Below are 15,372 nucleotides of genomic sequence, written 5' to 3'. Positions count from 1 at the left end.
CCTTAAAAACCGTGCAAATGCAACGCAGCACATACTCACATCTGACTGTCTGGGTACATTGCTTGCTGAAGAGGCAAATGTGTGAAAGGGAAATACGCGTGCGCATATCATGCTTAAAGCATGACTATTAGCAGTTGACGATGACGTTTTCGTATGCTACCAGTGAACGACACAATCCGGATTAAAGCGAAACTGGGTAAAACAAGATAAGTGTGTTAGGGTCATTAGTCTGACATTTATTATATACAGTGTTCCCCTGCTACTTCGCGGTTCAGCTATCGCGGACTCAGAGCTTTGTGGATTTTTTTTGGAAAAAAAAATTACAAATATTACATTGAAACAACATATTTTACATTTTTTTTGTTATAACATGAATTTCACTCTCTGTACCCGTATTCTATATGGTGTACTGTATACAGGGGGGTAAAAAATAATAAAAAAAAATTTGGGGAATTAAATTCAAATTAAGCATTTTTGAAAGGGAATCCCTCCTTCGCGGAAATGCACTTATCGCGGGTGGTCCCGGTCCCCATTAACCGCAATAAGCGAGGGAACACTGTATTTGCTCGCAATGAAGAATGCTTTGCTTTACTTAGCTTATTAACATTAAAAGGGTCTTTTTTAATACATATCTTGCAAGAGTAAGTTAACCGAAACAACTCGAAAGTCACTCCCCTTTGCTGCTAGCTCTGCGGACTTTCAATTGTTTTGAGAAACATCGACCTCTCACACGGTCGCTCACACCGGAGAACTCTCAATTGTTTTGACTTCGACTTTGCACCAGGTGGTGATACCGCTTCTTCGGATCCGAAGGACCTGCAATTGTTTTGACTTCTGAAAGTGTGGTACACAACACTCCCTTGGGAAGATCCAAAGGACCTGCAATTGTTTTGACTTCTGAAGATCCGACAGGCCTTCAACAGGTTAGGGGAGAACCATATCCAGCCAAAACCATCAGGGGACATGTCTGTCTCACGAGCCATAGGTTTCCAACCCCTGTCTCACAGCGTAGAGGTCCTGTATGCAGGTATCTAATACAAGGAACCTCTCTGCTGGTCTAAAACTATCGCTTCTACATGACCTGGTTTGATCTGATATGCGCGCCTGGACACTGTCCATCTAGTTTTTGCTCATCCCAACTCACGTGAATTCAATACAACAAATTGTGAAACAATTATTATATTTTGTTAGATGTCTCTTCTTCACAGACACAGAGACAAAATCTGACTTAAAAAAACATAATTTTAGATTGCCTTTATTCATAATGAAAAACTATCTGAGCTCATGTTTCCTGGATATTCCCTTAGGACAGGAGTGAGACATGACTCTCTAAAACTTCTAAACCAAATGTAATGAAAGAATATGTCACTAAAGTAATACTTAAGCTACCTTGAAGATATTCTGAAGTACAAATTAAATGAAACAGGGAGTGCAGGGAGAAAAGAACAATTGTGTCTCATGAGAAATGAATGATTTAGCAAAATACCTGGATGCAGTGAAGCAGGTCTGTGTGGTAGTAGCGGTCATGGTGAGCATTGGCAGCAGCAAGTGTTAACAAATAGTCATTTCTGGCTTGTGTTGCCTTAGAGTTGCAATCACTTCTCTTAGCTTTTAACTAAAAAAATAGAAAAGGGGCAAAGTAAGGATTTCTTCATTTGACATGAACATTCTCTGAGGTTATCCAAGTAGATGCAAACAGCTTTAAACGTGGCAATGTACTTTTCAAAATTACCACATTATATGACACATAGCATATGTTTGACTAAAGAACTCCGTTACCTTTACACTTGCTTTTTGCAAGCTAATTCTTGACTGGAAAAGAGCCAGTTTAGACCTGCAAAAGGAGGAATACATGTATCATTTTGACCTAAACTAGCACTTTTAGCCTATTTGCTTTTCAATTATATTCGCATTCACATGTTGTATATTAATATTCGAATATCTAAAACTAAATCCACCTGACTGAGATAATGATGAAAGTGCAACAGCCATTGTGCAATGTCTATTTTAATGTTCACTAGTGACTGAAACATGAAGGCAACTACGAGCACCTATTGAGCAGCCCCCATTTTGCTTGACTGATAAGAGTGCCATTAGGCGGGTTTATGCTGCGAGCTCCTTAGCTGTGCACCATCGCAAACTCCTATTATGATCGATGGACGGGATCACCAATAGGAGCTGATTGCTGTGCATCATTAAAGCCAACCCTATCGAGTTTGCCATCCATAGAACTCAGGTGGCTGAGTGGCTTTATCTCGTGTGCTGATTGACTAGAAACATCGCAGTGTCATATCCTCTTACCTAACTTGACATTTTCAAGGAATTTCAACACTAAGAACTCCAATGTCATTTCACAATTTAGAACCAGTTTGAGAGCATTCAAAACCCCACAAATTTCTACCCCTGGGGGAATTTTAACGTTTCTTTATTACACAATATATTCGGGCAAATCCATTTCACCGTTTTCAAATTTAGCTGGGAGTTGTTTGTCCAGATAATGCTTTTTTAGTTTGACAATGGATATAAGTTGTGTTTTCAAGTTTGGAAAGCATCATCAGTTAAGAATACATAAAAGAAATTTCAATACATTTACATATATTACTGCGTGACTGGACGATTCACTGAAAGACGTTTCGCCGACGGTCGTTTCGCCGACTGATGTTTTGCCGACGGACAGTTTGCCGAACGGACTTTTCCCCGAACAGACAGTTCGTCGTATGGACGTTTCACCGAACGGACGTTTCGCCGAAACGTCCGAATTGCGCAAATCCCGGTTCGGCAAAACGTCCGTTCGGTAAAACGTCCATTCGGTGAAATGACCATTCGGTGATACATCCATTCGGCAAACTGTCCGTCGGCGAAACGTTCATTGGCGAAACGTCCGTCGGCGAAACGTCCGTCGGCGAAACGTCCGTCGGCAAAACGTCCGTTGGCGAAACGTCCGTCGGCGAAACTTCTTTTGGCGAATTGTCCGAGTACAATATTACTGCATTTTCAGGAATATGTGTCAGGCAAAAGGTGGGTGGTTTCTCCCCTCACCCAATCACATGTCCAGCACCTGATGGACTACGCAATGACAGTTGCAGCTCATCAGACACCAAGGAGTTATTTAAGCCACCCAGAGCTTGACCACATTGCTGGATCGTCTTTATTGGTTCACTATAATGTACCTTCTTGTTTTGTCCCAGAACTTGACCACGACCACAACCTTTGCTTTGGACCACTCTACGAACCAATCAGCCATGGACTGCCTCGCTACGCAAGACGACTCCACTACGCTTCTCCCCTTGTACCTTCATCTGGCCCTACACAAAAGACACTCAAACTAAACAAAAAGCTCCACGTCCAGCTTGTGCGTTTGCCTGCTTTGGGGCCCTCCACCCATTAACGTAACAACACAATACAGACCAAACCCGCACCAACAGATCAGCACCAATCACAGATCAGCACCAATCACAGATCAGGTGATTCATTTCCATTTGAGGGTACTATCTCCGATTTCTCAGACACTAGATCCGCTGCAGGCACAGTTTGCATCGTTGCCTCATACTACCCCAGTCACGCCATCTCACGCAATAGCCACCACAAACCCATAGTCCCGCTGCCCGCTCCGTATCATGGGGCACTTGGCGCATGTCGGTGATTCCTTGTTCAGTGCACCCTGGTAATTGAGAAAGTCTCACATACGGCCAAGATCACCTACCTCATCGGCTCTCTCCGCGGCGAGGCATTGTCATGGGCTAGCGCTGAGTGGGAGAGAAGCTTGAACTGCCGACTACACAGCGGAGATGCGTAAGGTGTTCGACCACCCAGTGCGTGGCAGGGGGGCAGCGGGGCAGCTTGATGCCTCTCCGTCATGACGTCCAAAGCATGACCTAGTATTCCGTCAAGTTTTGTTCCCTCGCTGCTGAGAGCGAGTTCCACGACAGCGCCCTCTATGCTCTCGTAATTGTGGCCATCAGAATTGATGGTCGACTCCGAGAACGCCGAAGACAGCGGCAAGAGGGCAAGAACGTAGGTGCCATGAGAGTGTCAGCAACCATTTCTGACATCTCCTCGAGCTGCAGTAAGCCCGTCTCCCCCAATGACATCAAAGCCCATGCAACTGGGGTGCACAAGGCTCTCTGAGGATTAGTGCTCCCGCAGTTTTTGCTCGGCTTCATGATTTTACTGCAGTGACAGAGATCACCTCATACAGGCATGCCCAAATCGATCAGTAAGAAGAAAAGGCTTACCAATAGAGAGGGAGGTGTAGGTGAGCCTTGCCACTGGAGAAATCTCTCTCCTGCGACGGTCACTCTCGAGACCCCTGCACAAGTCAATTGCGAAGCGGATAAGAGCTTTATCGACCCCATGATGTCCCAACTTGGAATCAAGACTTCCCTATTGAGTGTACTGTTGAGGACTACTGCACTCAACGGGCAGTCCTTGGGCAAGGTAGAGCTCCGGATGGGGCCTGTCCCCCAACGATATCTAGGAACCACCAGGAGATAGCATGTTTTTAAGTTTTGGACTGGCCGAAGACCCCGTAGTCCTGGGCCTTCTCTGGCCTAGGGAACACATCCCGGTCATTGACTAGTCAAGTCTCCCCTGGAGTCCCTCCTGCTACACCAGGTGTCTACAGTCGGTCCGTGTACCCACAAGGTCCCATCCAAAGACACCCCCTGCTACCATGATCTGGCACAGGTCTTCAGCAAGGACCATGCCAAGGCACTCCCTCCGAGGCGCCCCTATGACAATGCAATTAATCTCTTGCCTGGTGCCACTCTTCCCAGGCGACGTCTCTAAATATCCCAAAACCTGAGCGTGGGAGGCAATGGAGGATTACATCTCTGACACAATAGCAGCAGGGCTCATCCGGTCATCTCCTCACCGGTTGAGGCAAGGTTCTTCTTTGTGGGAAGAAGGGAGGCCTCAACACCATCATCATCAAGAAGAGGTATCCTTTGCTTCTCATTGACTCAGGTTTTGCTCTGCTTCACAAGTCCCACATTTTTACTAAGTTAGACCTCTGCAGGCCTACCGTCTAGTCTGAGAGGGGAATGATTGGAAGACGGCATTCACTACCCTCCTGGGTCATTTCTAGTATCTGGTGATGCCTTTAGGTCTCTGCAATACAACAGCAGCTTTTCAGGCGCTCATCGTTGATCCCCTTCGAAACATGCTTAATCAGTTGGTGTTTGGGGCACGCCTACTTCGCGGAAATGCAGCTATTGCGGGGGGTCCCGGTCCCCATTGACCGAGATAATCGAGGGAACACTGTAGCATCGAATACATGAGACAAATGTAATGTTCAGGAATTTGTTCGTCCACAAATTACAGAGATGTTTGGTGATGACGGCGAGATTTACTTCCAGCAAGATGGAGCACCTATACACCCCCCCCCCCCCCCCCACTACCATTGCAACGTACGAGCTTACCTCGATGCAGTGTTACCCGACAGATGGATTGGACGAAGGGGCTCCACTGCATACCCTGTGCGCTCCCCAGACCTAACACCCATGGACTTTTTTTGTGGGGATACTTAAAAGACTAAGTTTATGGCAACAAACCAAGGACAATTGATGCATTGAAATTAGAAATTGAAAGACAATGTCGTAATATTCCTAATGACATATTTCGCGACGTTTCCGAATTTCTTGGTGGGCTTTATCAGCGTTGTCTGGACAATAATGGTCATCACTTTGAACATTTGCGAACACGATTCTTCAATTACATTTGTCTCATGTATTTGATGCTATTTCACTTTACTCTATGTTCATTAGTAAAGGTTTTCTGGTCATTCTAAAAGTGAGTACATTTTTTTGAGACACCTTGTATGTGGAACTTTGTTTTTGCAAACATTAGACCGTCATTTTTTCCAGGCTATTTCAAATCTTTCTATCACACTTACTTGGCTTCTATATCCGCCTTTTCTCGTACCGCGTGGGCAACCTGCTCACAGTCGTAGTACTTTTTCTTGGCTTTCGCCAATTCCTTCACTGATTCCTGAAGCTCAACTTGAATGTCACTTAATTGGTCAATAATCTTTGTCCAGGGAGAAGAAAAGACAACGTAAGAAAAATAATTTAACATCCTATAAACCACACATAAACACTCATTTATCAGTATGCATTATAGGCTGTAAACATTAAATCAGAGAAACCTTTGGGGAAGTGCATGAGAAATGCTCAGTGATTTTTTTTCCATCCTCCTACGTTATGTGTCTGACTGCAATTGCTCTGACACAGCACAATCAGCAAGCTATTTTGCCAGACGTGATTATATAAAAAATAATAATAATAATATAAAACACATGTAAATGCTTTAGAGAAGATGCATGAGGCCGCTAGGAGGGCAGCTCAGAAGCCTGATTAACAACAAAGTGCGCCAAAATGAAGATCAACATCAAAGGGAAGCCTTAACAAGCAGCTATGGATTGGAATGGATTGGATAACTTTATTCATCCCGTATTCAGGAAATTACATTGTGGCAGTAGCAAGAGGGTGATTAAACAGAAAAAGCAAAGCAAAAGCACAAAGCAAATCAAAGTAAATGGAATCATCAAATCATTAAAACATAAAAGCAGCAAAAACACAAAACGGGCAGGAGTGGATGGAGCTACCGCGGCCGCCGGCTGCTGCTTAAACAGCGTCATTTTGGTTGCGGTAGCTAAATCGGACTCAAAGACGTTGTAAAGTTGGACAAAAACTGGAACCACACACAAGAAGTCTTCCACGAGATGGGGACCTTCTGCAGACTGTGATCGAGGTGGAGAATATGCAGAGTCGCTCTTCCAAGCTTTCCCCGCACAGTTCCTCAGTAGTCTGAAGCTGAAGAAAACAGCAGCAGGGCAGAACTCCTCGACTCCGTTGCTGGTAGGCCCCGACAGCTCATCGATCCTATCCCACGATTGAATGGTTGGTCAGAAGCGTTGCTTCTTCTCCCGGCACTTTTGTCCAGCTACGAAACTCCGGTGGCACCGAGGTGTTGCTCCTTCTGCTGCGTATTGTAACAGCTAGTCTCATGTGACAGGTCGTAACCGAGGCTGTTGGGACCACACTAAGATCCTGATTGGCTCATCACGACTGTTAAGTGAGTCAGATATGAATATTTACTATTGCGCTGGGAACAGTGCAATGTCGTAGTAGAAACTAAACATTATCCAGCCTGAAGGAAACTGTCAAATCCTACTCTCAGGCGATTTACCAGTCCTACCTTGGCGATCAACCGGTCAATAGCGATCAATGTAATGAGCACTCCTGATTTATATGAACAGTTATTATTACACAATAACTTAATAAATGGCAACATCGGGCCAAAATGCCATTTCCAATGGGAAAAATAGGAAAAAGCAGCTCTCCCAAACCAAGAGCTAGAGTGCTCTCTAATTAATAAACATTTTCTATTGGCAATTCAAAATGATCATTACTCCAGCTTCAACAGACCTCACGGCTATTGACCTCCACGCCACGTGGCACTAGCGTGCAGCCGCCATGCCTTGGAATCTGCCCATATAACTGCACAAAGGAGTGTAAGGAGTGAAGGCTGTGTATGTTGACCAATCCATGATGGCACGTTTCCCAGCAGCAGTCCCATTTCAAATTTTACTACCTACACGTATTCAAAGCGGCCCCGAGGCGCCTCACGCTTCTGGGGTCCTGGATTCACATCCAAGTCGGTCCACCTGTGTGGAGTTTGCATTTTCTTCCTGGGTCTGCGTGCGTTTCCTCCAGGTACTCCGGTTTCCTCCCACATTCCAAAGACATGCATGGAAGGTTGGTTGGAGACTCTAAATTACCCCGAGGTATGAGTGTGAGTGTGAATGTTTGTTGGTCACCTCCAGGCCTGCAATCGGCTGGCCACCGATTCAGGGTGTTGTCCTCTGCCTCGTGCCCAAAAGTCAGCTGGGATAGGCTCCAGCACCCCCTGTGACCCTTGTGAGGACAAAGCGGGCAAAAAAATGAATGAATGAACACTTAATCAATACATGGACAGCAATGCTCCAACAAAAGTGTTCTTCACGTAAATAAGGTATTTTGGCCAAAATACAATTACGATGAGTAATTAACTGTAGGAATGATGGTGCTTAGTGGATGAGGCAAGATTCTGCTGTTATCACCAAGCACCTTTCTAGTACTGCCGAAAAAAAAATAAACTGAAGAGGTGGAAAAAAATGCATATCTCAGTATGTTATCACTGAATTATTCTCAGCATTTGTATGTTTTCACCACCTATTTTCTGATATTTTGAAAGAAATCTTAAAAATATGACATTTCAGGATCTTTAAGCATAAATAGCCTCTCAATGTATATTCACCTTTTTTAATTGCTGCTCTTTGTAGACTCTGACAGTCTTTGCAGGATCTGAAATGTGACTCTTGTAGTCATCACATACATTAAGTCTGGACTGGCTCACCTGCACCATACCCTCTAAGTAGGATCGCCACACTCCGTACACATTTCTGGTTGGACAGGATGAACAAAATGAAACAATGCAATGTGAGATAATTTGAAAAATATATGTTAAGATTCATTTATATAATAAGTATATCTATTGGGTGGATATATTTATACATGCTAAACATAGCCTGGATTTTGTAATTTAATGGAAACATACTGACCTGTAGTCTGTTCTCTGGTCATCAAGATTTATTCCAGGCCAGTCTCTCTTTAGGTATTGGCTGGCTAACTTTTGCAGAGCCTAAGAAGGACAGTTTAAATATATTGTCATTTCATTTAAAAAAAGACAACATATGCAAAATGATATTCATTGATTACTTTTCCACATCTCTTAGTCACACAAGGTTCACAGGTTGTGCTGGAGCCTATCCTAGCTACTAACTGTGGACACCAGGCGGGTGACACCATGAATTGATGGGCAGCCAATCACAGCCACAAGAAGACGGACAACCATTCATGCTCACGCTCATACATAGGGACAATTTGGAGTATTCAACCAGCCTACCAATCATGTTTTTGAAATGTGGGAGGAAACTGGAGTACCTGAAGAAAAACGACGTAAGCCCAGGGAGTACATACAAACTCTTTGCCAGAGGAGGGAAAACAGAAAAGGCCGCAGTGGATACGGGTTTTCGTTCCAACCTATGAGAGGAAACCTTTCCACCAATCTGACATCTTAGAAGTGCAATCAATGGATTGCAGTCAGAGGCTTGTTGTTTCAATTCAAACCTTATTGGTTAAACTGTGTTGGATCGGTTGGAACAAAAACCTGCACCCACAGCAGCCCTCGAGGACCGATTTGCCCAACTCTGTTCTAGACAGTAAAGACCTATTGGGGATCGAACCCTCGACCCCAGAACTGTGTGGTCACTGCGCTAACCACTCTCCAACAGGTCACCTTCAAACTTTGATTAAAAATCTAAATTCATATACAGTGGTACCTTGAGATATGAGCTTAATGCATTCTGCGACTGAGCTCGTGTGTTGATGTACTCGTATCTCAAATCAACATTTCCCGTAAAATTGAACTAAATATAAATTAATTAGTTCCCACCCGATGAAAAAAAAACACAGAAAAACTGGATATTACAATGGAAAAAACATTTTTATTGGTTGTAATTGACCATCTACTAACAGAGTAACAAATAACTTGTGGTGATGATGTTTAATAAAAATAATGAGGAATTACTTTATGCAGCGGGGAGTTTGTGGATGGGGAAAGAGTCACTCGACAGATGCGCTCGAACGTAATATATACTTTAAATTTAACTTAGTTTCCTATACAGACACACCTAAAAAAATATTCTTAAGTTACACTATATTTAAATGTGCAATAACTTAGGCATAATGTATTCTACTGCGGCTTTTGGAGAACTTCCTGCCTCTCCATATTTATTAGCGAGCCAGCTCAGTCACGCGGACACTGCTCATGTTTTTCAATTATTTCGTGCAACCCAGTCCCCCCACTTTAACCACACACACACGCACACACATACACTTTTTTTTTTCCTTTGGCGAAAAGGTTCCCGACCCTTGTTTTAAATAGTTAAGTAGGTAATGTTTTGGAAGTAAATATGCTACCTGTATTTAAAATTATTATTTTCATTTTCATCTATGGACACCAATATTTTGGTGTCCATTTTACCACCTAAAATTTAAGACCTCTTTGTAGAAATTTACATATCAAGTGCTTGCATTTTGTTTGGAACATATAATTCATAATTTTATTAAATGTTTAACATAAATGTTATAAAATAATTTGCTCTTTTATCTTAATTTTTTTTTATGGTAAAATTTTATGGGACAATTTTTTTTTAAATCGACATTCCTGAATCATGGTTTCAACCTGAAGCAAGAACAAACATTCATTAATGTAACAAATAATCCTAATGAATTATTTAAATACATTTCTTCAAATTTTAGACACAAAGGCCGCACCGTTCCTTTAGACCAGATATGAGCAAACTAAGGCCCGCGGGCCACATCCAGCCCGCTAGGCCTTTTAATATATAAATATATTTATATAAACATATATACATATATACATATATAAATATATACATATATACATATATACATATATACATATATACATATATACATATATACATATATACATATACACATATACACATATACACATATACACACATACACACATACACACATATACACACATACACACACTGGGGTCCTGGGTTCAAATCCACCTATGTGGAGTTTGCATGTTCTCCCCAGACCTGCGTGGGTTTTCTCCTGGTATCAGGCTTCCTCCCTCGTTCCAAAGACATGCGTGGTAGACTGATTGGACAATCTAAAATGCCCCTAGTGTGAGTGTGAATGGTCGTTCAGGGTGCCATCCACCTATGGCCCAAAAGGCTGGATAGGCTACAGCACAATTTGAAAATGAGATGACTGGCCCAAAAGGCCGGATGGGCTACAGCACAATTTGAAAATTAGATGAGATGAGCCAACCAAGGCATTGGCAGTACTTGCGCATGTAACAGTGCGACGGAGTTAAGTGACGCTAATGCTAACCTTGCAAAAGGGAATGTGATACGTCAACTCCCCAAACCATAGTAGAAAACCACTGCAATTCTTTTAGGTTGGAAAGGCTGTCGGAGTATGTGAAAATAGAGGAACAAGCAGTGAAACTGGGTTTGATCTTTTTTGAGTGAGAATGGTCTGCTCTGCAAAATATGCAGCGAAGCTTAAGTTGTAAGCGGGTTTTCAGATGCAAAAAAATATGGACTAAATAGACCCTAGACTACCTCAAGCGACAAATTCAGCAGAAAAGTCATTTGAATGCAAAGTGATAAGGACAACAATGACAAAAACGGTCAAATGTACGTCCGATTTGTGCATAATCCAGTGACATTTATTAAGATGTTTTATGTATAGATATTAATCATTAAATTTTACTATGACAGGATCATTTAAGGGTCGTAGAAACGCACCTGCTGATGGCAGGTGTGATACTGATGTGTGGTCAGAGCGAGTACTTCTGATGTTGCTCACAGTGGTCCTCATTGTGCTCAGGGAAGTTGTCTGTGAGGCCAGACATGAAAAATTAGAGGGAACATTGCCCCAAATTAATATTTATCTTGCATTTCAATACTGTTGACGCACTGATTCTCCAGCTTTCCTGGTAAGCAAATTGGCACCTTGGGTTTTAGCAACCCAGGGATTCAACACAATTGCCTATTTACTTATGGACCTAGCCTTTGGCAAGAAGATCTTATACAAAATCACCCTATTCTGAAATAACAGGTTTGCAATACATTGGCTCCTCTACTTACAAATTCTTGTGAATGTGAAACGTTCAAGTTACAAAACCCTTTCATATGCAAATAACTGTTCCAGTATACAAAACCAAGATCCAAGTTACGAAATCCCCAAAGCGTAACACTAACCCTTATTTTATTGTAAAACTTGACACTCCGCTGGCCTCGCATTGGCCGTCTAACAATGACTAATTTTGACCGCAGTTATAACATGTTTTTTTATATAGTTTTTAGTATTTTTCGAGTCAGGTTATGGGAACTTTGTTGTTTATTTAAAATTACTGGACTGAATGAAATGAAGGGGACCCTCTTATCCATCCGGCTATCATTAACCTACCATCGCTACAATATTCAAGCAGAAGAGCAGAAGTAAGCATTAAAAGCGACAATTCCTTGGCAGGGCCTCTCTGTACTGAATGGCAAGGTGGAGAGACTGACTTTTTCTGAGTTCTATTTTATGGGAAGTTGTTTTAAATTCATAATTTAAAATAATTTAGATGTGTGTTTATGTGCACGTGTTCGCTTTATCTGTTGCCATTTTTTTCATTTTCTCATATTTTTGTGTTCCCTCGATGATTCATTATCGTGGTGGTGGTGTGTCCCAATGATCCTTGGAGCCATATTGTCTGCGGCCTTGTGGCCGATAGAGCAGGTGTAGACATACTTATTGTCCCCCGGCTCGGTGCCTGTATATTGGGTTTCACCCCAGAAGACGAGAGGGTATTATCCCTTCGCCATTCGCTTTTTATGCATATGCGCCAAATACCCACCCTTTTTGTGGCCTGGAAGGGGTACTGGAGAGTGCTCCTTCGGGGGATTTCCTCGTTCTGCTGAAGGACTTCAATGCTCATGTGGGAAATGACAGTGAGACCTGGAGGGCTATTATTGGAAACCGATCAGAACCCGAGTGGTGTTCTATTGCTGGATTTCAGTGCTTGCCGTGGATTGATTACAATGAAAACGATGTTCAAGCATAAGGGTGTGCATATGTGCACTTGGCACCAGGATACTGTAGGCCGCAGTTCGATGATTGACTTTGTGGTTGTGTCATCTGACTTATGCATGTCTTTAAAACTTGGGTAATGCGAGGGGCGGAGCTGCCTCCAGCAGTGCTTCTCTAAGGCCCGGGAAGGGGCTGGGGACATCGAGTCTGAGTGGACCATGTTCCGTGCCTTTATTGCTAAGGCCGCAATTTGGAGCGGGGGCTGCAAGGTGGTCGTCGATACCTGTCATGGCGGCAACCCCAGAACCCGCTGGGAAACACCACTGGCAATTAATGCCGTCATGAAGGAGTCCTATCGGGCCTTTTGGGCTAAGGACTACGGCCTACCCTCCACACTGACTCCACAGCAGACAACCTTCCTGCTACAGCCAACGACCCACCACCGCTATCCCCTCGCATGCTCGCCAGCCTCGTGGACGAGCCTAATAAAGATTTGAAAGAACCTAACTTGCACCCTCGCCTGCTTTGGAATCTGCCACCCACGATCGTAATAGTATGTTTATCTACAACCCAAATTCCAATGAAGTTGGGAAGTTGTGTTAAAAATAAATGAAACCAGTTGATATGTGCAATTCCTGTACAGCCTAAATTTAATTGAATGGACTACAAAGTGAAGGTATTTGATGTTTTAACGGATAAACCTTAATCTTTCTTTTCATTAAGTTTGAATTTTGTGGCAGTATCACATTCTAAACCAGGCCAGTTCGGGGCCACGTTTACTGTTACATCACATCTTCGTTTAACAACATTTTAAATAAAGGACCAATTGGTGAAGCTTTATGGGAGGAATTCTTCCCTTTTTTGCTTGATGTACAGCATCTTTTTAACAATCTTGGGTCTCCATTGTCTTTTTTTATGATGCTTCAAATTGTGACAAATATTTTCAAACGGTGACAGTTTTGAACGAAAGGCAGGCCTAATGTCTTCATTCTTTTACTACGAACCACACTGTTGTAAAACATTGCAGAATGTGTTTTGGCATTGACTTTCTGAAATGAGCAGGGGTGTCCTTAAAAAAAAGACGTTGCTTGGTTGGCAGAAGAGCTGGGCGATATGACAAAAATTATCACGATAAAAAACATTATCAGTCAATATCTTTTTTGTCTAAAATTTGAAACTCCAAACTTCTGTGATTAACCAATTACCTTTCTTCTTTTCCAAATATGAAATAAATTATCTTACATTACTTCATAAGAAAAGAGAATATGAAATTGTTTTTTTAATTTCATTTTGTGAACCACTTCATCATGAATAGAGTCGCTGGGGGTTCTGGAGCATATCCCAGCTGCCTTTGGGCACAAGGCGGGGAGACTCTGAATTGGTGGCCGGCTAATCGCAGGGCACAAGGAGACAAACAACCATTCACACTCATAGCTAGGGGAAATTTAGTGTCCAATCAGCCTAACGTGCATGCCTTTGGATTGTGGGAGGAAACCAGAATACCCGGAGAACATGCAATCTCCACACAGGTGGACCGACCTGCATTTAGACTTGGTCCCCACCTCTTTTCTTCCATTACACTGAGCACTGGCTGCCCGCAAGGCTGTGTACTGAGTCCTCTTCTGTACTCCCTGTACACATACGACTGTACACCAACCCACCAGTCTAACTCCATCATCAAATTTGCCGATGACACCACTGTGGTCGGACTCATCTCAGGAGGGAATGAGTCGGACTACAGAGATGAGGTCAACAATATGTCTTCGTGGTGCTCGGTGAACAATCTCACACTGAACAGCACGAAAACTAAAGAAATAATCCTGGACTTTCACAAACACAGCACAGATCTGGGACCACTACTCATAAATGGAGTATGTGTAGACAGGGTCCAGTCCTTTAAATTCCCGGGGGTCCAGACCACGGATAAGCTCTCCTGGTCTACAAACACCACGGCAGTAGTGAAGAAGCCTCAGAAACGACTCCATTTTCTCAGGGTACTCAGGAGGAACAACTTGGTCATTAAGCTTCTGGTAGATAACTTTCTATAGAACCACTGTGGAGAGCATCCTGGCATACTGCATCACAGTGTGGTACACTGGAAGCACGGCAGCAGACAAAAAGTCCTGCAGAAAGTGATCAACACTGCCCAGAAGATCGTCGGCTGCTCTCTGCCCTCACTGGAGGACATTGCCAGCCCTCGTTACCTCAGCAGAGCCAGGAACATCATCGGGGACCTAAACCACCCTGGCCACAATCTGCTCCAGCTGCTGCCCTCTGGCAGACGCTATAGATCCGACAAAGTACAGACAAATAGGCTTACGGACAGTTTTACCCCCACATTTATTAGGACTTTAAACTTGTGGTAACACGACACACAATCCCTTCTGTGTAATAACTTAGGGGTGAGGTAATATAAAAAGACGTTGGGCGGTGATCTGCCTCCTACTGTCTGACTGAAGGTAAGTGAAAGACAGTAAGAGGTAAGTGATCCGCTCGGGGGGCGATGTGATGTATCCATAATGGCAGAATGCTAAATTACAAGTCCAAAATTATCACTTATTTGGGTCTTTTGCAGAGAAAACGCACCTAATGAAGAAGCACTACCAATTTTGTCATACGCAGTTCTGGGTATGATGACAATTAGGCTTTTGTTGTTGATGATGACGACAAAGCCCATGTCCGATTATTATTATTTGACCCCAGG

At 43.1% G+C, this 15,372-nt stretch overlaps 1 protein-coding gene across 4 annotated transcripts in view; it reads right to left on the bottom strand.

The window, feature by feature from the left end:
• Nucleotides 1-15,372, bottom strand: part of fchsd2 (FCH and double SH3 domains 2) — a 64,969-nt gene that overhangs the window by 31,559 nt on the left and 18,038 nt on the right. For 3 of the 4 annotated variants that reach the window (XM_077722643.1, XM_077722639.1, XM_077722641.1), the window contains exons 4-8: nucleotides 8,603-8,682; nucleotides 8,299-8,443; nucleotides 5,894-6,027; nucleotides 1,780-1,834; nucleotides 1,487-1,615 (exon numbers count right to left, since the gene is read on the bottom strand). In XM_077722643.1, coding sequence (XP_077578769.1) covers nucleotides 1,487-1,615; nucleotides 1,780-1,834; nucleotides 5,894-6,027; nucleotides 8,299-8,443; nucleotides 8,603-8,682 — 543 coding nt within the window. Of the gene's footprint in view, nucleotides 1-1,486; nucleotides 1,616-1,779; nucleotides 1,835-5,893; nucleotides 6,028-8,298; nucleotides 8,444-8,602; nucleotides 8,683-11,398; nucleotides 11,490-15,372 lie in introns of all 4 variants that reach the window. The other variant, XM_077722642.1, reaches the window with a different exon arrangement.

This window comes from Stigmatopora nigra, chromosome 8 (genome assembly GCF_051989575.1).
Source record: "Stigmatopora nigra isolate UIUO_SnigA chromosome 8, RoL_Snig_1.1, whole genome shotgun sequence".
NCBI lineage: Eukaryota > Metazoa > Chordata > Actinopteri > Syngnathiformes > Syngnathidae > Stigmatopora > Stigmatopora nigra.
The sequence above is the reverse complement of the archived record's forward strand: the minus strand, read 5'-3'. Positions and strand labels throughout refer to the sequence as shown.